The sequence below is a fragment of the Bidens hawaiensis genome, unplaced genomic scaffold, assembly GCF_021521415.1.
Source record: "Bidens hawaiensis isolate Kalapana, Puna unplaced genomic scaffold, B.hawaiensis_p1.1 tig00014471_1, whole genome shotgun sequence".
Taxonomy (NCBI): Eukaryota; Viridiplantae; Streptophyta; class Magnoliopsida; order Asterales; family Asteraceae; genus Bidens; species Bidens hawaiensis.
This window is the reverse complement of record NW_027492261.1, coordinates 54,529-77,977: the sequence shown is the minus strand read 5'-3', so window position 1 is coordinate 77,977 and position 23,449 is coordinate 54,529. Positions and strand designations below refer to the sequence as shown.

The 23,449-nt window shown below is 36.1% G+C and overlaps 2 protein-coding genes, 1 non-coding gene and 1 pseudogene across 4 annotated transcripts; 1 reads left to right on the top strand and 3 right to left on the bottom strand.

Moving 5' to 3' along the window:
- Positions 1-519: 519 nt before the first annotated feature.
- On the bottom strand, positions 520-623 carry LOC143546861 (small nucleolar RNA Z103). Its single transcript, XR_013137667.1, has one exon. It is a non-coding gene; the product is annotated as a small nucleolar RNA Z103 (small nucleolar RNA).
- Positions 624-2,032: 1,409 nt separating this feature from the next.
- Positions 2,033-6,466, top strand: LOC143546852 (sucrose synthase 6-like; annotated as a pseudogene). The gene is made up of 12 exons (XR_013137665.1): positions 2,033-2,602; positions 2,685-2,839; positions 2,916-3,108; positions 3,203-3,321; positions 3,409-3,720; positions 4,192-4,365; positions 4,463-4,579; positions 4,932-5,098; positions 5,183-5,407; positions 5,499-6,043; positions 6,138-6,276; positions 6,356-6,466. The product of XR_013137665.1 is annotated as a sucrose synthase 6-like (transcript).
- A 512-nt stretch (positions 6,467-6,978) lies between these two features.
- LOC143546843 (beta-1,3-galactosyltransferase pvg3-like) lies at positions 6,979-8,129 on the bottom strand. Its single transcript, XM_077038411.1, has one exon. The coding sequence runs from the start codon at positions 7,894-7,896 to the stop codon at positions 6,979-6,981; it is 918 nt and encodes a 305-aa protein (XP_076894526.1). The 5' UTR covers positions 7,897-8,129.
- Positions 8,130-13,977: 5,848 nt separating this feature from the next.
- On the bottom strand, positions 13,978-18,748 carry LOC143546838 (uncharacterized). Its single transcript, XM_077038407.1, has 11 exons — positions 18,411-18,748; positions 16,445-16,547; positions 16,285-16,298; positions 15,659-15,883; positions 15,452-15,523; positions 15,257-15,340; positions 15,113-15,151; positions 14,928-15,032; positions 14,684-14,849; positions 14,487-14,596; positions 13,978-14,386 (listed from the first exon to the last, which is right to left on the bottom strand). The coding sequence occupies exons 1-11, from the start codon at positions 18,615-18,617 to the stop codon at positions 14,300-14,302; spliced, it is 1,212 nt and encodes a 403-aa protein (XP_076894522.1). The 5' UTR covers positions 18,618-18,748; the 3' UTR covers positions 13,978-14,299.
- Positions 18,749-23,449: the final 4,701 nt, after the last annotated feature.

Below are 23,449 nucleotides of genomic sequence, written 5' to 3'. Positions count from 1 at the left end.
AGAGTACTTCACCATTGGGAGGCATTTCCTGCGGGAACAGCTTGCGTACTGCGCGTAAGGACGTCACGTCTCTGAGCATGGTGGGTCCTGCGGATTCAGTTGGTTTCTGCGCAGACGTCTCTCTTCAAGGTGAGTCTTGCGGGTCCAACTGGGCTCTGCTGGGACCTACCTCTTCAGGCCTAAAAACAAGATCATTCAGTCAAAACAGGTTAAAACATCAACTTGTCTCTTAACATGTCTATCATAGAATTGAACCATCTCTTTAGAAACACGACTATCAGTTGCATGACAATACAAATGTTTTTGGTTTTGTTATGAATCAAATATTGTTTACTAACTATCATAGATCATTAGTTAAAACTGGTTAACCATATAAGAGCATTCACATCCCAAAAATCTATTATGTATCATCAAAACCACATGGACTATAAAAGCAAAAAAAAAAAAAAAACAAAAAAAAAAACAATTAATAGAAAAACTTTATTTAGTAAATAAGAAAAAAAGTTGAAGAGTAAAATGGTGGGTCAGATTTCTGGCTTGGATTTTCCTCACAAGGAGAAAAATAATAAGAGCGCTCAGCTATTTCAGATTCGATCATCTGGGGAAATAATCATCACATCCATCACTAAAAATATAACAAAAACAGAGGAAAAGAAAAACAGATTGATTATTCACAAAGAATGAAAACCAGACTTTAAATGAAACACACATAAACAAAATACTTATATCATTAAGAGACGTTGATGATTTGGAGAGTGTCGTCGTCCAATAATATAAGGGAAGATGGCTGCGTGAATGTGAAGAACATAAGACGTATGAGGGTGTTTATATAGATGACGAAGGATGACTAGGGTTTTTCCATAAACCCTCTTTCGGCCTATCTTCACATTAAATAACGCTGATGTTTTAACAATATTTTATTTATTTATATTACAGAAAATAAAATCATAAACAAATAAAATTTTGATATTTATTTATTTATTCAATTGTACTCTAATTAAATGATAGAAAATGCAACGTGAGTAGAGGTGGATACATAAATTGATAACTATTATTGTATGATGTACATTACGGATCAACAATGACAGTTGTGTGACCCGACATGATGGGAGACAAAATATGAGAAGTCGAAACGGTTTTCGGGAGATAAGAGTTGATTCACGAAAATTAACCAATTAAGATTGGATTTAATTGTTTAAGCTTTGGGCTTAAAGTTTTGAAAGAAAGACACTTAAACTAAAACAAGAAAATTAAGCTATCTATTACACTATAAATTAGAGTTAGATCGTGGGCCTTGGCCCACCCTCATTTCTCTTTGGATCAGCCTATGAACATGAGTTTTGTATCATAATAGTTGGTAGAAGATATTCATGATTAAAGAGATGCAATGTTTTGATGACGCACTTTATACTTGAAAACATTTAGTACCTCAGGATATTGTAAAATGAAACAACATGATTAAACAAATGCATCTATTTCAAGCAAGCTGAACCTTATGGAAGCATACAAACTTAGAACTTCATTTCTCCATATAATATATCTACCTTCTTTGTAGAATTTTCTTTCTTACCCTGTTATACCCATATTTTGTATACTTGAAATTATGAATAGTAAAATATATCTTACTAATTGACCAGGAGAATAATGGTTTAGATTTAAAAAAATAATGAAGGAATCAAAATTGTTTATATCATACACTACACTACAGTATTATTTAAAAATTTATATAAATTTTTTATATTCATTCATTATTTAATATGAATTATTTTAATCAAATATGCAGCATGATTAATTGATAACACAGTAATAGTAAAGTTGATTTCAAATAGTCTAGCTCTTTGATTTTCAATTTACTTTTAGCAAATTGTTGATTTATATGTATTTGTAACTTTAAATAATTCTCAAGTCACTAATAAGAATTTGATTTACAGTTGTAAAAGAAACGAACCTATCTTGACAGACTACATGTTTGGAGATCAAATTACGTACAAGACATATTTATAAAATATAAACAAAAGCTTATTATAATATCTTCTAATAGTGTAGGCATTATGCATATCACATATCTTAAAAAGAAATGTAGAATTAATACTAGATTGAACAACAAGGTTTATGTCCTCCCTAGGAAACGAAGAATCAAACATACCCCCAACAACAAAATTCCTTTGACCCTCATCACACATTTCTCAAAACCATCTCTTCCTAACAATTCCAAATGCTTGGCAAAACCATAAGCAAAGCAATCTTTTAAATACTAACATACACATTTGCCTATAAATCTCACAAACTTCCTCCATCATATAATCAAATAAATCAAACAGCTGCTTCATTCTTTACCATCTCAAGAACTCATCACATCATGGAAGCTGCTTCAAGTTCAGCCATCATGAAACGGTCCGAATCAGTAGTCGACTCCATGCCAGAAGCCTTGAGGCAGAGCCGGTATCATATGAAAAAATGTTTCCAAAAATACATTGAAAAAGGAAACCGGATGATGAAACGTGACCATTTGATGAAAGAAATGGAGACCGTCATTGATGACAAGGACGAGAAAGCGCAGCTCCTAGAAGGCTTACTCGGCTACATCTTGTGCACAACTCAGGTCCATATATAATATCTATATGCATTCATATACACAAAAATATTTATAAACTTTCCTAAAATGGAAATGTTTGTTCTTTCAGGAAGCAGCTGTTGTCCCTCCTTATGTTGCCTTTGCTATAAGACCGAATCCAGGATTTTGGGAGTTTGTTAAAGTCAACTCTAATGATCTCTCGGTTGAGGGGATCACCGCGACGGATTACTTGAAGTTCAAGGAAACAATCGTTGATGAGACATGGTATATAACAAACTATATATGCAAAATGTTTTGTTGACAACTAATACCAAATGCTAATAATGTTCAAATCTTTCAGGGCTAACGATGAAAACGCGTTGGAGATTGACTTCGGGTCAATGGACTTTAATCTGCCTAACATGAGTTTATCGTCTTCGATTGGAAACGGTGTTAATTTCACATCAAAATTCATCACTTCTAAGCTTTATGCTCAATCTAGCAGCCAACAAGCGCTTGTGGATTACTTACTTTCATTAAATCATCAAGGAGAAGTATGAATTATGAAATAATCTGAAACATATGCAACTTTAATAAAAAAACACATTTTTTATTAGTTTTGTAACATTTTCATAATCATTTGTGCAGAACCTCATGATCAGTGACACATTTAATACAGTTTCAAAACTTAAAGCCGCTCTAATCGTAGCTCATGCTGCACTTTCTTCGTTGCCCAACGACACACCATATCAAAGCTTCGAGCTAAGGTAAAGTTTAAATATTTAATTAACTCTTTATTATGTACTTTTATTTAAACTTAACTTAACTAACTTGATAATGTTAAACATATACAGATTTAAAGAATGGGGATTTGAGAAGGGATGGGGAGATAATGCAGGACGCGCAAAGGAAACAATTCGGTTTCTTTTGGAGGTTCTTCAGGCACCCGACCCTGTGAACCTCGAGGCATTTTCAGCCGAGTTCCAAATATATTCAATGTGGTCTTGTTCTCGATTCACGGGTATTTTGGTCAGTCCAATGTTCTTGGCTTGCCTGATACCGGTGGCCAGGTGGTTTATGTTTTGGATCAAGTGGTGGCTATGGAAGAGGAATTGCTCACGAGGATCAAGCAGCAAGGACTCAACTTCAAGCCTCAGATACTTGTGGTTAGTAAGAGTAAAAAATAGTTGCTGGACCCGTAATCCCAACCCAACCCAAAACCAATGGTTTTGTTTTATGTCTTTAAAAAACAGAATTTCTGGTTCGTTTTCGATTTGAATTTGGGAGAACCAAACCGAACCGACTTTTAAAAACGATCCGAAACAGTAAAGACCCAAAAAACAGAAAAATACCTACTTTAATTATTGAATTTATGGATTATAGTTTTTATTCAGAATATTAAGTAATATATTAAAACAAAATGAATTGTGTATCCTAAAAACTTTAGAATGAATTATTAGATTAAATTAAATATATAAAGTTTGAGGCCCAAATTCATTATTTTGGACCATTTTTTTCAAGCCAAAAATTTTAAGCCTAAATGGTAAACCGAAAAAACCGAATCCAACTGGTTTTTAAATCATTCTTTGGCGCCAATTATATAACTTTACTGATCAATATTGATCCGAATTAATCAGGTGACCCGACTTCTTCCTGATGCCAAAGGGACAAAGTGTAACCAGGTGCTGGAACCAGTTACCAACACAAAACATTCACACATTCTCAGGGTTCCATTCAGGACGGACAAAGGTGTTCTTCGAAAATGGATATCTCGGTTCGACATTTATCCATACCTTGAAAACTTCACTCAGGTATGCTTAATCGCTTAAGTCTGCTTCGTATTCATCTTCAAGTTTGTGTATTTATATGGAATGTTAGATTGATAATCACTTGAACTTAAACCAACAGGATGCAAGTGCAAAAATTATTGAAATGATGGAAGGAAAACCAGATCTGATCATTGGAAACTATACTGACGGAAACCTTGTTGCGTCTCTCATGGCGAATAAACTCGGAACCACATTGGTACCAAATGTTTAACCAAACCCTTGAATTTTCTTTGTGCAGATCAACGTTTTTAAAATTAGTCAAAGCCGGTCTTAATCGGCCCAAATCCTTTAAATTGGTCAAAATCTTTGAAGTATTTGAAAGATTATTCTTATTTATCAAATTCGATTAATAAGTTTGAAAGGTTATATATAAGAATTTTGAAAAATTATATATGTATGTATACATATAAATTTGAAAAATTACATATAAACTTACAATCTGATTAATCGCTAGTCAAAACCACATTGGTACCTCACCGCCCGCCTAGTGAGTTCTACAATACTGGTGCAGATAATCAAACTGATGTCAAATTTTCATGATATTACAGGGAACGATTGCACACGCTTTAGAGAAAACAAAGTACGAAGATTCCGACATGAAATGGAAGCAACTAGACCCTAAATATCACTTTTCCTGCCAATTCACAGCTGACATGATTGCAATGAATTCAGCTGATTTCATCATCACCAGTACTTTTCAAGAAATTGCTGGAAGGTATGATATTATTAAAACACAACTAATTTACTTATTTTGTTACCAGATTTTGACTTGTAAACTGTTTTTGTAACTTATTATCAGTAAAGATAGACCTGGACAATATGAAAGCCATGAGGCTTTCACACTTCCAGGCTTATACCGAGTCGTTTTGGGCATTAATGTATTCGATCCAAAATTTAATATTGCGTCTCCTGGAGCCGATCAAACTGTTTACTTCCCCTACACAGAAACACAGAAACGATTCACTTCTTTTCGTCCCGCTATAGAGGAATTGCTTTTTAGCAAAGTTGAAAATGATGAGCACATGTAAGATTGATGCTACATTGCTAATCATGTTAATGATTTCATATTATATTATTATGAAATTAACTTGTTAACACTAATGTTAATCTGACAGTGGATACTTAGAAGATAAAACCAAACCGATCATATTCTCAATGGCACGACTCGACACGGTTAAGAACATCACAGGGTTAACCGAGTGGTTTGGAGAGAATAAACGGCTCAGGAGCTTGGTTAACCTTGTTGTCGTGGCCGGTTTCTTTGAGAAGAAATGGCGGAAATCAAGAAAATGCATTTGTTGATTGAGAAATATCAACTTAAAGGTCAAATAAGATGGATAGCTGCACAAACTGATAAGAACCGGAACAGTGAGCTTTACCGGTTTATTGCTGACTCAAAAGGCGCTTTCGTGCAGCCCGCTTTATATGAAGCGTTTGGGCTCACGGTTATTGAGGCTATGAACTGTGGTTTACCGACTTTTGCAACGAATCAAGGCGGTCCAGCTGAGATTATTGTTGATGGTGTTTCTGGGTTCCAGATTGATCCTAATTATGGTGATCAGTCTAGCAATAAGATTGCTGATTTCTTCCAGAAATGTAAGGAAGATCCCGAGTGTTGGGATAGAATCTCAGAAGGCGGTTTGAAGCGTATATACGAATTGTGATTACTAATCATATCAAATCCTAATATATCATATCATATCATATCATATCATATCGTATTGTAACATAATGAATTGTTTCTGATTTTTCAGCTATACTTGGAAGATATATGCAAATAAAGTGTTGAATATGGGGAACATTTACTCGTTTTGGAAGCGCTTAAATAAGGAGCAGAAAGAAGCGAAACAAAGATATATTGAATTATTCTATAATCTACACTACAAGAACTTGGTATATAACTATATATTATTTAATTCTTTTATATTTAATTAACAGATTTAATAATTTTTGGGCATGATCAATGTCGCAGGTTAGGACTGTGCCCATTGCTAGTGATGAAGCTCAACCCGCACCGGTGTCAAGGCCAAAAGTGGCAACACAGCCTGCAACAAGGCAAGTCATCTAAAGATTTCTAGATTTATAGAAATAGTAAATGCTACTTTTTATTGAAAGTTTATTAAACGAACAACAAACTAATGAACGGTTTTTTTACCTTATTTTTTAACAGACGTTCGCAATCTACACTGCAAAGGTAAATCTATCATAATATTCCTTTGACATAAAAGAAAACAAGTTTTGGTTGACATGTGATAAATGTTGTTTTTTTTGCTTTATTTCAGGCTGTTTGGAGCTTAAAGGATTAATGACAAATGCATCCTTGTTAAAATCATGTGACTTCATTACAAAATATTTGTGTACACTGAAATTACTTAACTAAAGAAATAAAGTAATTCACATTCTTTGTCTATGCTGTATTTTCTCTATCTAAATAATAATATCTGAAATAATGATATATGATAACTCTGATTACAACGGAGAAGAAGCCTCAACATATAGGAAACCAGAAACTCTAAACAAACCTATAACGGGCCGGTGGGCTAAAGACATTAAATAATAATAATATAGATATTTAGCACTCTAGAAATTAAATGCTTAACCCGAATTGAGATTAATTAAAACCAATTCAAAAATCCAAACCATGGTAAAAAGCTTAGAAGACTTAAGTTCTTTAGTCACGTTAAAATATTGAATCACCGTGAGCCATTGATCCCATCTTTTGAGCCGGTGAACTGCTATCGTGTCGTTAATAAGCTCATGCGAGCATCTTCCATTTGTACCTGGATAATCATCATACATGGCGGGCTTGTTAGAAAACCGGTTTCTTGCTTTCTGTCCAGCATTTAACCATCTTCCAACCAGTTTATCCTCGGGACCAAACGTGTCATTCCTAGGAATATCAGAACTTGCAATCCATTCCACCAAGTCCCAAGATAAGACAAACCCCATACCCGACATATACGTCACAAACGGATTCATACTTTGACACGGAATCACAAACCCATAGTACAAATCAGATCTTGGTAGCGGCTGCAGTGATAGGGCCAGTGGTAAAAGGCGTAAAAACACATCATCGTCCGCCTTCATGACATAATCATAAGGTTGAGGTAGAATTTGAGGAAGTGAAGAGAAGTATGTATATGTTTTCCCATTATTCATGTTTTCAAAACAGTTGAGAATGATGATGTCATTGAATCTTAGGATCTCTAGGGATATTAGAACTCTTTGTTCTTGTTTTATGAGGTTGCAAAATACAAACTTGATGTCTATTTGGGCGAAGGGCGTAGATTGGATGCCATAAATGAGGCGGAGGAAGTGTCGGCGATCATAATTATCTGCCCGAGTTAGGATTCCTATTAGGAGGCTGAATTGCTTTGGTGATGAAAGGTTTTGGAGATGTGATGAATGTAAAAATGGTGTTTCTACACATAGAGTGAAGATGATGTAGATAATAATGAGGAGAGCAGAAGCCATTAGAGGTAACATAGTGAAAACGAGTCGTTTTTGGTTCATTTCCGATACGAGTTTGTATGGATGGATGCATTAAGGTTCATGTAGGAAATCAATGAAGTAAATATTGTTTGGGTGAAGTTGATGTTGTTTATGCATGTTTAGTGGTTGTAGAAGGTTTGCCTTTCATAAATTTCATGCTTTTTGCATATGGGAAATGTGTTTAAAGGAGGGTTTCTAGTGGAAAAGTGAATATTCAAGTAACGGTTGCAAAATTTATGGAAAAAAATGGTAACGCTTGTAGCATTGCCACTACATATGTTAATCATTCACTATGCATCATAATGTTAACCCGAGAACCTGTTTTGACATTAACCAAGTTGACACTTTTCTGAAACGAAAGCATAATTACCACTAATTGGTGGAATATCATTTATATAATGGATGTGGCATCCCAATATAAATATAAGAGAACAGCATGTGCTCTAGCAAACTAGATGAAACTATCAAAAAAATCAAGATTTTTTTTAATATCGGCAAATTTATTTAATTTTTATATGGAGCCTTAATTAGTGATCAATTTAGAACCCCAATATAAGCAATTAAGCATCATACAAGCTGAAATTGAAGAGGTATGTACCCGCCTCAACACCAAGCAAGGCGGGTCAACCCACAAGATAAAGACATTATGAAGGCACAAAGCCAAAACCCAGGCGCATGGCGCATACAAAACATGCTCAGGCATCATATGCTCGCGCATCACATATGCGCGCGGCGCATATCGCATGCTCTTGCACATCACATATGCTCGCGCGTCACATATGCGCGTGGCGCACCAGCGCGCGGCGCATATCACACGCTCGTGCATATCACACCTGCGCATGAAATATCTGCGCGTGAGAATAAAAAGAAGACTTCGCGCATCCTCAGGATGGGCGCATATCACACGTGCACATAATCAACCTCGTCCTTATCCAAATCAGGGTTAGGGCAACCTTGATTGTGCACGTCAGACAATCTTCTAGAAGGCATCTTTTTAAGGAGTAAGAATATGCTGATGTTGACAGCTGCCAAATGAAAGGTCGACAACTCAGCATGACACATGTGCTACCACATGATTACAACCAACGAGAAAGCGCCAGGTGTCCCAGAGGACACATGGCGCAGTGCGGTTGGAGGAGGCCAACGAGGCTGAGCCCAACCAGTGGAAACCCTAGCACTATAAATACAGCATCAACTCCACTTTGATGACACATTCATTCACACTCAATCATTGACAGTTACAAGCAGTGATATCACATTCAATCATATTGAATTATATTCACTCACAGTCAGTTACAGAAAAACACACAGTCACATCATCAAGGGTATTCAGCGATTCAGCAATACTCTTGAGATTGACTTACCTACAAACATTATTATCTTCTCCAAAAGATACTGATTCTCACGCCGGAGGGTTACCCCAAAGAGGACCCCTCTGTCCCTTTCTGAGGGGTAAGTAACGGCGCTGTTCATTTTGTAGGTGGAAGAACTCGGATCCAGAAGAACCATCGGTGAAATAGTTTAATCACACCCGAGGAAAGTAGATCTGCTACTAGTGAGTAGATCCACGTTTCTTCATTGGCGCCATCCGTGGGACCGAACCCACGACCACGTGGTTAAAAGCCACTTACACAAAAAAAAAAAAAAAAAAAAAAAAAAAAAAAAAAAAAACACTTACACAACCCGTCGACTTGGATAACGGGCTCAAGCGCGCTGTCGGCCCAGAGCCTGCTCATGCCGACCCCAACCAGCGCCTCCTCGCAAATTTTCTTCGCGGGGGATGGTTCGGCGGTCAGCTTTTTAACCCATGCGCCAGTTGGGTTCTTGAGGACATCCTCATCCGCAGGCGCAGAAGTGATAGAGCGCATGGTCATACGGATGGGGATCACACCGGCCTTAATGTAAAAAAACCTCTCAGACCAGTCATGAAGGCTCTTGAATGAAACAGTGGAGCACTTCACCTTCTGACTGCGAGGAATAAAAGAGATCCAATTGTCTTGGATCTTGGCCTTATAAAAATATTGAAAGCGCCGAGGAGTGGGTTCCTCGCGCTGGGATTTGCACATGAACTCAAAGTGAGTCACGCGCACGAGTCCAAACGGATGGACTTGGGATATGTGAATCCCATAGAACTTCAACAGTGCACCCACAAACCTTGTCATCGGGAGACGAAGGTTGCAGTGGGTGAAAAAGTGGCTATATAGGGATATATAGCCGGCAGGCGGGTCCGCCGCCGTTTGCCCGGACCTAGGCAACATGCAGCCAAACAGGGTGGGAAAGCCCTGAGAGGCGATGAGGTTGTCGAGATCGGCCTGCTTCAATTTGCAGGGGATTTCATTCCACCTTTTGGTGGCCTTGGTCCTCCCTACTTCCTCCGATGTGGTTTCAACAACCTTCTTCCCCTTTCCTTTTTGCTTCAATGTCGACATCACCACAGATTTCACACGGCGTCTTCGAGAGGCAACGGAGGTGATTGAAGGGCTAGACGAGTATGAACTATCAGACATACAACTGTAATAGCCGATAATCGAGGATTACAATCGATGTAAACACTCAAATCAGAATTTGAAAGCAGAAATTTGAATTTTAGAAACAATGAAGATGAAGATAAAAATTTCCTAAGGGCCTGCTTTTATAGGACCAGGAGAGAGAAAAGTGGCAGCTGATCGGATTCCACGCGCCCCCACTCGCAGGGGCAACCCAACGAAGGCGCGACACGTGTCCCTAACAGCTGTGTGAGGGGACAAAAAGATGTAACCGACCTGCCACGGAACAGACACGCGCCCTCACTCGCAGGTACAAACCAATGCGAGTGCGACACGTGTTCAAGACAGCTGTGAGGGGACGTGAAAGGCAACTGTAGCACCTCGAGCACACGAAACGTCTGACACGTTTACGGCGCACGTCATCACCAACCAACCACGTGTTTGGACCTTTCGTTTTCAACCAAATGGATAGAACTTCGCGCGACGATGGAAACAACCAAGAAAACGACAAAACCCCCTACAAAAGGACAATTCAGTGAGTCTAATATCTATCTTACCACGCTCGCGCGAGATAAGACACACATTAGACTGGGGGGGCTTGAAGAGGTATGTACCCGCCTCAACACCAAGCAAGGCGGGTCAACCCACAAGATAAAGACATTATGAAGGCACAAAGCCAAAACCCAGGCGCATGGCGCATACAAAACATGCTCAGGCATCATATGCTCGCGCATCACATATGCGCGCGGCGCATATCGCATGCTCTTGCACATCACATATGCTCGCGCGTCACATATGCGCGTGGCGCACCAACGCGCGGCGCATATCACACGCTCGTGCATATCACACCTGCGCATGAAATATCTGCGCGTGAGAATAAAAAGAAGACTTCGCGCATCCTCAGGATGGGCGCATATCACACGTGCACATAATCAACCTCGTCCTTATCCAAATCAGGGTTAGGGCAACCTTGATTGTGCACGTCAGACAATCTTCTAGAAGGCATCTTTTTAAGGAGTAAGAATATGCTGATGTTGACAGCTGCCAAATGAAAGGTCGACAACTCAGCATGACACATGTGCTACCACATGATTACAACCAACGAGAAAGCGCCAGGTGTCCCAGAGGACACATGGCGCAGTGCGGTTGGAGGAGGCCAACGAGGCTGAGCCCAACCAGTGGAAACCCTAGCACTATAAATACAGCATCAACTCCACTTTGATGACACATTCATTCACACTCAATCATTGACAGTTACAAGCAGTGATATCACATTCAATCATATTGAATTATATTCACTCACAGTCAGTTACAGAAAAACACACAGTCACATCATCAAGGGTATTCAGCGATTCAGCAATACTCTTGAGATTGACTTACCTACAAACATTATTATCTTCTCCAAAAGATACTGATTCTCACGCCGGAGGGTTACCCCAAAGAGGACCCCTCTGTCCCTTTCTGAGGGGTAAGTAACGGCGCTGTTCATTTTGTAGGTGGAAGAACTCGGATCCAGAAGAACCATCGGTGAAATAGTTTAATCACACCCGAGGAAAGTAGATCTGCTACTAGTGAGTAGATACATTCATTGTTATTTTATCAAAAAAGCCATGAAAATATGTAATGATGTACCTGGGAGCAAAGGTGTAAAAAAAAACCGGTATGGGACTGGTTTTAGGTAAACCGAACCGAACCGGTTAGAGTTTAAAACCGGTATCACCCAAACCGCCAGTTTATGGACCGGTTCCCCTTAAGATCTACTAAACCGGTTTGAAAACCGAATAGGTTTGTGGAAAACCAGTTTATAAACCGGACCGGACCGAACCGACGTGACCATGCCGGCCTATCTTGCTTCTAAACTGGTTTATAAACCGAACCGGTTTGAGTCAAATTACCAGTTTTGACCAGTCGTTGACCAAACCTGTTCGGTTTGGGTTTGAAACCGGTTTTGTACACCTCTACATGGGACTATGAGAGTATGTGACTACAAATGATCCATAATAAAGCCCATATAAGAGGGCCAACATAGAATCCTAAATTAATGACAAATATAGTGGTCTAAGATAAAAGATTAACCTCCTGACCATATTTAACTTCTTGAACACACCAAATGCCTCTAGTGCTTACGTACTAAACTCCCAACCCTTAACATTACTAGGGTACCTTGTGTTCCACGGTAAGAACCAACAAAGAGTACAAAGAGTCCACTATTCTTGAATATCTCCCGCCATTCCATATATTGGCTAAGATATCACATTTCTACTATAGTATGAAGGATTAATCTTGAATATTAGTAAAGTTAAAGGTTTATTTTATTAAGTTATAATTTAGTTATTTGAATTGTATTAGGTTTATTAAGTTATAATTTAGTTATTTGAATTGTATTATGTTTATTTTATTAAGTTATAATTTAGATATGTCTTGGAGAGCAAGTTTAGTGAGTCTATTTAAAATAGGGTCTAGTTTATTATTTTTTAAGTTTAGTTTAGTTTATAGTTTATTACCACATTGATATGATTGCATCTATCATATTTGCAACCAAGCTATTGACCATGGATATCACGGTTAAACTACAACGATCCCATCGGCCATATTACCAAAGTGATGTTGACTCTAGTAGCATATTGCTTATCTACAATACAAGCAATCTATCTTCCCCAATAAAGTACAACCCTAACTTCATCTTTTAATCCACACGATTTGAGCTGATAATCCATCTAACCCTATTCTTCTTAAAATATCCATATTTAACTCGTATAAAATTATGTCTTCAGCATTACACTTGGTGGAGGGTTGGATTGTTATAGCTTGACTATAATGATGATTGTGATTCCGCTGTATAACAAATTATGCTAAATAAAATCCACAATATTGACACAACTTTAGTTTGGTGTGAGAATTGCTATATTTTAAAAGCTATGAGAATACAATTTGAATTGATATAAAGAACAAGGACCCGGTATGTATCTTGCTTTTATTTATGCTAACTATTTTTATTTTTACTTGAATTCAAAGTTATTCTTGCCTTCACAAGGAGGTAATAGCCACAATGCTGGGTATCGGGGTTAGCTGATTCAAAAACTTTTTATGTGCAGTATACAAGAAGTGATTCCGATTTATTACACATGTTTAAAGAAATGACTAATAAAAAAAGAATCTTGATTGTGTCATCCTATAAAATTACTGTATGAAGTTCTTGGGTTGTTCAAACATATACAAGCTTTCATTTGCCATCAAAAGTATAATCTTAAATCTTAAATACTTAGAGCATGTTTGGGATTGAGTTTGAAAAATGCTTATTGGCTTTTTGATGTTTTCAAAAAGCAAATAAGCAAAGAAGTTACAATTTTATATTATATAAATGATATCAACCAATATTAAATCACTTAAAAAATAATTAAGTTGACTATAAAATTAGGGCCGTCTCCGAGAATTTATATACCTCGGCCACACTGAAATAGAAAAGCCCCAACCGCCGCGCTTAAAAAACTACTCAAGAAGTCAGAAATAGCATTAAAAGAAAATGTTTGTACTCAACCGAATGACAAACGGGCTAGAACTCATCATAGTAAAATTTATTATTTTCAATATTAACTTTTTAGGATTAAAGAATTTGAAATACCGTAATAAAGTGCTAGGATTCAAGTCTCAGTTCATTCACTATTAAGACATTTCCCTCTAATCGTGTCTAAACATTACTTTAGTTTACTTGTGTTTGGGTACTTCATTCATATTACCGGTTTCAAATGTTTTGGGTATTCCTGCGCTAACTTGTTTTGTTGGTTGAAACACATAGTGTAATCATGGACCGTAAAACTCTGTTTTCTAGTAGTGTCCCTTAATTCGGGACTCACAAATGTTATAAACAAAAGGTAACAAAGCAAAGTCTCCTAAAAGATATTCATTGAGAAAATGCTTAAACAACAATCACTGTCTTTCTATGTACATGCTATTATAGTTGGCTCCATGGCAGTATAAGTATCGCGATTGCAGTTCTCAAGACCAAGGCTTGTAGCCTCTTCTCCCTGCATTCATTTTGGATTTATAAAACACATACTATAAGTTTAAGGTTTAACATAACAAAATATGATTAGTTTGCAGGAAACGATTTGTTGATTCAAGTACCTTTAGGAGGTTTCTAAAGTAAGTAGTGGTATAATTCCCGGTTGGAAACAAAACTTCTACTAAGTCTGCAAGGACTAGTTGTGGTTGAGACACTGCTCCGTTGAACCAATCTTCCAAAACAAAATGAAGAAAATATAATTATTGTTTACGTACTCGTTAGCCTGTCATGATGCATCATTAGAACATAGCATACATACCAAGTGCCAGGTCAGTTGAAAGGCGTTTATCGTGTCTCCACACACTTTCATGTGACATAAAAGCAAAACAAGATTGATCCTCTATATTTAGGTTTTGAAGAAACAAGGTTGAGTTGTAGCCAAATGGGTCTGAAGTTAATGTTCCATCAATAAATACATCCACAGTCTAATATAATTACAAAATTTAAGAATCTGTGTGAGTATAAGTTTAAGGAAGAATTTGAATATAATGAGTGAAACTTACACATAAGATGGCATGAAGTTGTTCCAAATCTTCAATAGATGATATGTTGTATGTTATTGTGTTAATGGAGTCATCCAAGTTCTCTCCACCTGCATCTTCTATATACTGTTGTACAAGCAATTAACAAAATGTTAGTTAATTTTGACATTCTTAATAGTTGAATGTCAGTTATTTGAAAAGCATACCTTTAGCTTATATGCTTCTTTTGTGAAACTCCAAACACCCTGCACCAACACAAACATAAAAAATAGTTTATAAAATTATCAAAGTAACAACGCAGTCCACATAGTCTGATGATGCTAAAACGCGCTTTTTATAGGCATACATACATCATAAAACTCCATCCAAGCCACTATTGGTTTGAGCTTTTTGCTTGCAGCAGAATTAACCAAGCACATGGAGTTACTTTTCACCTACATAATTGCAAACATCAAATGTAACACGCATATGGCCAGCGGCATTCATTCCATTGTCACTTTTGAATCAATGGTTAAATATGGAAAATCAAACAATGCTACACTTACAGCATCATAAATTTCATTAGCTCTCATTTCCACATTTGCAAAAACTCCCAAGTACTTGATCCACTCGGCCCTCTAACAAGCCAACAATGTATAATCATGAGATATCTAAGGGTAGAAAATATATATGGGGTGTTTGGGATCACGTTTTAAAAGGGATTAAAACGCAATGCCAAAAACCCCCTTAGAGATACAGATAGAAGGTGGTACTTGAAGAGGAGTTTGCTCGCCGATGGGGACAAAAGACACGTAGTTGCACGACTGAGTTGGTTGATTGGAGTTATAGCTGATGAAATGCGCGGTAAACTGAGAAAACTGCTGTGGCTCACTCTTGTTGAGCATTTGAAGTTGTCCCTCATTGTAGAGTTTAAGAAGACATGGAGAAGCTATCCTATCTGATGTAATGCCTTTTAATGTTGGCATGAGTCCTAGAAGCTGTTCATGTTTATTTTTTAAAAAAGCTAGAATAGCTAAAGTTTCATAAGAGTTTATAAATAAAATTAAAAGTTTTGTAACAAAAACTAAAAAGGTTTTAACTGATTAGTAACTTCATTAATTGTTCTTTTATATAGATCAATAATAAAAGTTATAAACTTCATACAACTATGTTAACTTCAATTTTAAAAATATTCACTATTATTATTAGTTAACAAAACAGGTTATATGTGTCACATTTATAATTACAAAATGTCTATTTATATGATTCTAGCATTACATAGTTTTCTACTAAAATCGGCTAACGAGAAATAATCTCACGAACAATATTTAATTAAAACAATATATATACAATTGTATACATAGAACGATAAGACTTACAAACAAACGCATAATCTCACCTCGAAGAATGAAACTGCATACATTCAAAATAAAACAACCCATAAATTAATCATACATTATTATTTCATCAAAGTAGTTTGGAATTTAAGTATTAATTTAACTTTATGATATAAGTTACTTTTATTAATTTATAAATAAAGAAATTAATTTAAAATGAACCTGGAAAATAATTGACATCCAAGGAGAAGTTGGCTAATGGGATGACAAATGATTTGATCCTTGGCGTGCAATATTTAGTCTTTGCTGCCATCTTTGAGTTACTCTGCACCATTGTTTGCAAATGCAAGATTTTAAACTAACAATATTTATATAAATTATAAGATCATAAACATATATTATACTTCTTTTCATTGTAATAAATAAAATGGTTATATACTGTAGTTGTATAATCCAATGGCCTTTTATCCTTTTCTTTTATCACATTTTGTCAAAGTTTAAATATAAGCGTTTATACAATTCTCACCACCGCTTAAAATTGGTTCACATGCCCGATTCATGTTTAAATTTAGTATTTTGGGTACTAAACGATTTTAGGAAGTTCGGTAGGTACCAAGATCGAAGGCTCTACTAGGTCGCCAAATAAATTACAAAAAAAGGAAGAATATCACTACTTCTTCTTCTTGAGTCGGATTCAATCGTTTTCGAATTAAAGATTTGGAATTTTAATTCACATTTTGTGAACAAAAATCTTCTAAAGGGTGGAGCCCGTGACTAGATAGATTATTTAGAGGTGATGTGAAGTTTTGAAACCCGTGATTGGGTACCCAACAAAGTGGGTCGAACTTCTCATATATTTTTTTACTACAAAACAAGAAAAAGTAATGAAAGGAGTCCTCAAGGACACAATACCCCCTTTTTTTAAGAAGAAAAAACAAAAAATTATCCCCAATAACCTTTTTAATTCATATTGTAGAAACTATATACATAATAAAATTTTGGATGATTATATAATAGTTCATGTATCATGTATGGGCTGTCTCTAGAATTTCAGATGCCCGGTGCAACCGTTCCCACTAGTTATTTGACGCTTCAGATTCAACTCGAGAAGCCACTGTACGTAGGCAGATCTTGTTCTTTCACATTACAGTTCTTTGACATATTTCACTTTCTAGAAAGTTCAATTATCCGAACGCCTTAAATATCTATGTTATTTTAATACATGCAATGAGTACTCATAGTGTTAGATCTTTTTCCCAGCAGTTTATGACCACGACAAAATAATTTGGGCTTTATACGATATGTGTAGGGTATATACGAATGTAATTGGTAATGATTTTCCACTATTCCCTTTGTGGAATGATGCTAAATCTGATGAGGCCTCACTGCCTCCTTTATTTTACCTTTTTCCAAATCTTTCTAAGTGACACCGGCCAAATGTCCAAACAATCTCGCAAGGTGTAGTTTGTGAACTTACAAACTTACAAGTGTCAAGAATAAGGTGGAAACGAGCCTGATCACCTGATTCGTCTAAGCTTCAGCTTGACTCGTTTAAAACCTCATTAAAGTTTAAAATTGGCTCATATGTAATTTTTCAAACTCAACTCTAGCTTCGCTTGGACTTGTCTTGTTTAATATTTTACTAACTATTTAATTATAATAACTACCTACGTTTATATCAATATTTAAGTATTTACAATTAATTATATATTCTTTATAACACAATATACATTTCTAAGTATTTCTATCATAGTTTATACATTGTACTTTGATTTACAATGCCTAAAAATTAAAATTATCCTTTTTGGACCTACTTAATTAGGCATTTCAAACCTTGATTCTAGTAACTTAAATTAAGTTGGGTTTTTAGAATTCTAGTTTATTTAAACGGAATAAGAATTTTAGTTAATTTGACTTTGAGTAGGCCAGTAGGGTTTTAGTTTGTTAAATGTTGATGACTGATTTGAACCTTTAATCTATAATTCTATACTACAGGAAGAAATAAGAATTGCTAAACCGATCCAAAAATAAATTATTATGTAGCGATAGTCAAACGACCTAAAAAATTTCTGACCTTAGTTATTTTTTTTTATCTGGTTTGCCTCTAAACTTAAACCAGGTTATATTTAGATATGTTATAGTAAACCAATGAGTAACGATTAACGGTGACTTATATTAATATAGATACCTGGATGAGAAGATAGCTTTTTCCATGGAGGTCGTTTTTGATGACTTTGAAGGTATTACCATAATATATCCAAAAATAACTAGCATCTTCTATCCTCGAAATGTTACCGGTCACTTTTACTGTGGCACCCTCCACCATTACTCCGCCATTGAGTAGCGAAAGACCGCCCAATGCCGACGATAAAAGCGCCATATACACTAGTAACATGATTGTGTATGAATGAATATATGATTCCAAAGTCTCACCCTCTTAAAAGATATATAGAATGTAATGGCAAGAGAGAAAGAGTCAGAGGCTCTATAAATATAATTATGGGTTGGTTTTAATGGTGAGTTGGGCCTTTGTGAATGGGCATGTGTGTATATATATATATATATTTTTTTGAAAATTGACTTTCATTAAAAAACAAACACAACCAACGACTATCACCAAGACGGAGAAAGACGCCGAAAGCCAAAAACCAAAAACAACAATCACGTTACATCAAATAAACACCATCTTTTCCAATCCACTACCGCTATCTTAGATCTATTTTTGTACCAAAGAAAACCCAAAGATTTTATATCCGCAACCATTTCTACCACCTTAGTGTTCTTGCCCGAAAAAATCTTTTCATTCCTAGCCCGCCAAATCCCCCAACAAGTAATGATGACAATAAGTATGTATATATAATAAGTATATATTTTATGAGTCAGGTAAAGGCGAAGGCAAAGGGAAGTGGGTGAGTTGGTGTAGATCTTACCCGTGATCTGCCAAATATGTATATTATGATGTATATATGTGTGAACCCTCGGGTGGGCAAAAGTGAAATTGCACTAATTTTGACGTTATTTTACTAATCTCGTGAAAATAACGTTAAAAGTGACGGACGGTTAATCAGGCATCATGTAGTGGCGTTGATAGCTGAAAGATAAGGGTACATGCACCGATCAGCCGGTGTCCCGATGATTGAGTGCTATGTGCCTTATGTCCAAGGCTTGATGCAAAACTACTATCGAGCCGGGGGTCTCACCGGAAACAGCCTCTCTATCCCTATGGGGTAGAGGTAAGGCTGCCTACATCTTACCCTCCTCAGACCCTACCATAGCTTTGCTATTGGTGGGATATACTGAGTACGATGATGATGCTGCTGATGATTTTTAGTTTGGAAATTAAGGGTGGTTTGTCTTTATGTTTTTGTTGTTTGTTTTTTACTTTCTTTACTTTTCATATTCTCTAGCACGTTCTCTAAAAATATACATGCATCTCGATCTTTTAAATAGATAATCATAAACTGGCCATTTTTATTTATCTCCATTGCAGTCGTTAAAAACCAAATTGCATTTAATTAGTAACACCCTAACCCGGTTAATGCAGATATATTATTATATGAGTTAAGTTATAATAAGAAGATTAGTTTTTTTTGTAGAAATAATAGTAAATAATCTTGTCCAATCATTTTTAACTTGAATGGTTGAGATTAGATTAGAGAGAAAATTAAGTGTAAAACAATGGTAATGTCATAATAGGGATAATAAATTTCTTGACTTTCTCTCTCCACATGCAAGCCACATGTCAATTCCCCTATCATTTTAAAACGTCCATAACTTTTTTATACGACAGTTTTTTTTTAAAAACAATTTCACCTTAATAACGAGTGTTTTTTTATCTTTTATATGAGTATCATATTGCTATATAAAAATAAAAAAAAATTCATGGGTTTTTTACAAATTGTGTTGTACCAAAATTGTTTTCCAAAATTGTATTATACAATTGTGTTTTATTTTTTCATAGTGTTTTTTGCGTTGTGTTTTTTACATCGTGTTATTTAATGATGTTTTTCATTGTGTTTTTAATTTCATAGTGTTTTTTTTATTGTGTTTTATCATAGTGTTTTCCATTGTGTTTTACCGGTGACTTTCCGACGAATTTTTCGAAGACTTTTCCGGCAAGGTGGTGGCGGTGGGTGGTGGTGGTTGTAGGAGATGAGTAAAAATTTAAGTGGGTTTTTAAAATTAATTAAGTGGGTTTTTGAAATTAAGTTAATTGACTTTTCAATAATAAGGTAGTAGACTAAAATACCTTCATTCTTAGTCTTCTTAGAAAAATCAAACTTCTTATTTGAACATTTCTCATTATTATATTACATACATGTAAAAGACCTATGTATGATTAAATATATAATATATTTATATTTATATTTGACCATTATAATCATTTATATTATAATAGATCAAAATATTAATTATACTTTATTATATACTAGTTTGGTAATTGTTGATGGACCATATTACCCTTACTAACTAATAAAAGGTTCCCCCTTGGTTGTATATATATAGAGATAAATATTAACATCATAACATAATTAGGGGTGTTCAAAACTATCTGAATCCGAATCCGTATCCGAATTATCCGACTATCCGTATCCGAACTATCCGAATTTTCGGATATCCGAATCCCGGATATCCAAAAATTCGGATTCGGATTCGGATGTTAGTTTTCAGATTTTTCGGATATCCGAATTATCCGGTATTTTAATTTTAATATTTTTTATTTTATATTATACTTAACACCACAAAACCAAGAGCACACATAAGTCATAGCAGACACCACAAGCAGGCTAAGCAGGACGCCTCTTTCTCTCAAACTAACCCTCGCCGGTCAAAACTCTCGCCGTCGCCGGTCAAACCCTCGCCGTCGCCGGTCAAACCCTAGATCATACACATCCGCCTTCGTCTCCGTCACTTTATCTCACACAATCGCGACGCCTCTTTATAAATAGAAGGTGGGTGAGATGGTTAATGAAGCGGGCGAGTTGAGTAAACAGATGAATACTCTTATTGCGCTTCGGATTAAAGTAGAAGATCCGGATTATTGTGGTTTGTCGTGGCGGTTCACAGGTAGTGACAGAATAGCGACATGATATCTTCATATATTTTCTTCGTGGAAGATCTTGCTGATGTGTTTTGTTGAGTTCTCATTTTAGCAAATAGACCCAAAAAAAATTGGCAACAATTGTTTTTTTTATTTCTTTTCGGATGTTCGGATATCCGAGGTTCGGATATCCGAAGTTTCGGATTCGGATAGTGATTTTCATTATTCGAAAGGTTCGGATATCCGGTTTTGGATATCCGAAACTTCGGATATCCGGTTTTGAACAGCCCTAAACATAATCATACACCATAACAATTTTGTGTGTCTCTTCTCTTCTAAAACCGGGTTCCTCTCAAGACTCTAACATCATCCTTAACTATACATCCTAAAGGGGAATTCGATCAAGCTGACAACCATGTCGTCTACATCCTTCTCTATTACGATTACTACTCTCACTGTTGTAACAGGTTCATAGATTTAATATTTATCATATTTTCTATTACCTAAAATAATTCATTATAATGTTTATTAAATTCTCTATCTTCTTTAACTTCCCTCCGCACATCCTCACCATCTGTCCTTATCGTGTGTAAACAGAGGAAAACAACAAAAGAAACACGATTAGACCAAATATTGCTTAGTAACAAAACTAACAATAGTAATAAAGACCACTTTGAAATTTTTTTTTGTAAAGAAAATGTTACGTTTTACAAACTCACATTACATTATGTTTCAATCAAACTCAAACCATTCGATTTTGTAGAATCTACATTTAATAACGTAACGCCGAACTATGATGTAAACAAAACAGAATTCATACTTTAACTCCAAGTTTCACTTTCTCCACCTTATATGGTTAAAAAATCTAACTAGTTAAACATAGAGAAATTTATGATTTGTACCTTATGGGCGGGGACACTATGCATGTTCAATTTCTTAAATTGATTGATATGTATATGCCCTTGTACTTTTTCGACAGGCTTTTTTGAGCGCTTCCGTCAGTTTTACACGCTAGGGGCTGTTAAATTTAGGATATTTTCGTGTTTTCGTAAATAAATATTGCTTAATACCTTCATGCCCATCTTGTATCCGAGTTTAGACAAATGTGTATGGACCCAATTCTTAGGAGGCAATGTCTACCTCTCCGCTTCACAATTTCTACTCCTTCTTCACACATTCTTCTCCATTCACCTTCTTAAGCATTTCCATTTCTTCCTCACATCAACTTCCCAATCCTTAAATACCAGAGCACCATCCATTCATTTCCATGCACTACTACCATACCCAAGCACTCCATTCACCATCTACAAACACCACCACCGAGCACCGGCTTTGAGCACCACCACCGTCACCGGCTACGAGCACCACCACTGTTACCTGAACACCTCAACCGTCACCCGAGCACCACCACCGTACATGTAGCATCGCCGATCTCCACGCCCATCGAAGTCAACACCGTCAACCCAAGTCAACACCCATCAAACATCAAGTCGATACCCACTTCGATCATCCATGGATTTTAAGTATTCGGGGGAGATCTGATCCTCCTAATTCTCCGGTAAATCATTATAGTTAATCGTTAATTTTTTCGATAAATCGGTAAATCGTTATAGTTTAATAGTTAATTTTTCAGCCTTTTGTTGTGTAGCGGGAGTGTGGATGAAGATTGAATCGACACGTGCGTTAGTTCGGATTTATGTTGGAGCGGTGTTCTCTTGCCATTTATAGTTGCCTCTCTAGGCGTAGTTAGCGGTGTCGGTTGTTAATCTAAGGTTATATAACCTAATATTAAAACGGCATTATATAACCTAATACTAACAAATGACACTGCTAACTACGCCTAGAGAGGCCACTCCAAACATCAGTCCACGAACGGCGGGAGAACACCCGCTCCAACATAAATCCGAACTGACACATGTGTCAGTTCTATCTTCACCTGCACCCTCTTTACACAACAAATGGCCAAAAAATTAACAATTAAACTATAACGATTTACCGAAAAAATTAACGATGAACTATAACGATTTACCGGAGAAGTAAAAAGATCGGATCTCCCCCAAGAACTTAAAATCCATAGATGACCGAAGCGGTTATTGACTTGATGTTTTGGTTTCATTTGGTCAATAAGTTTTTTTTAAACAACTTTTTACAAGTTTCAGGTTGAAATTTTGAGATAATTTGGTTAA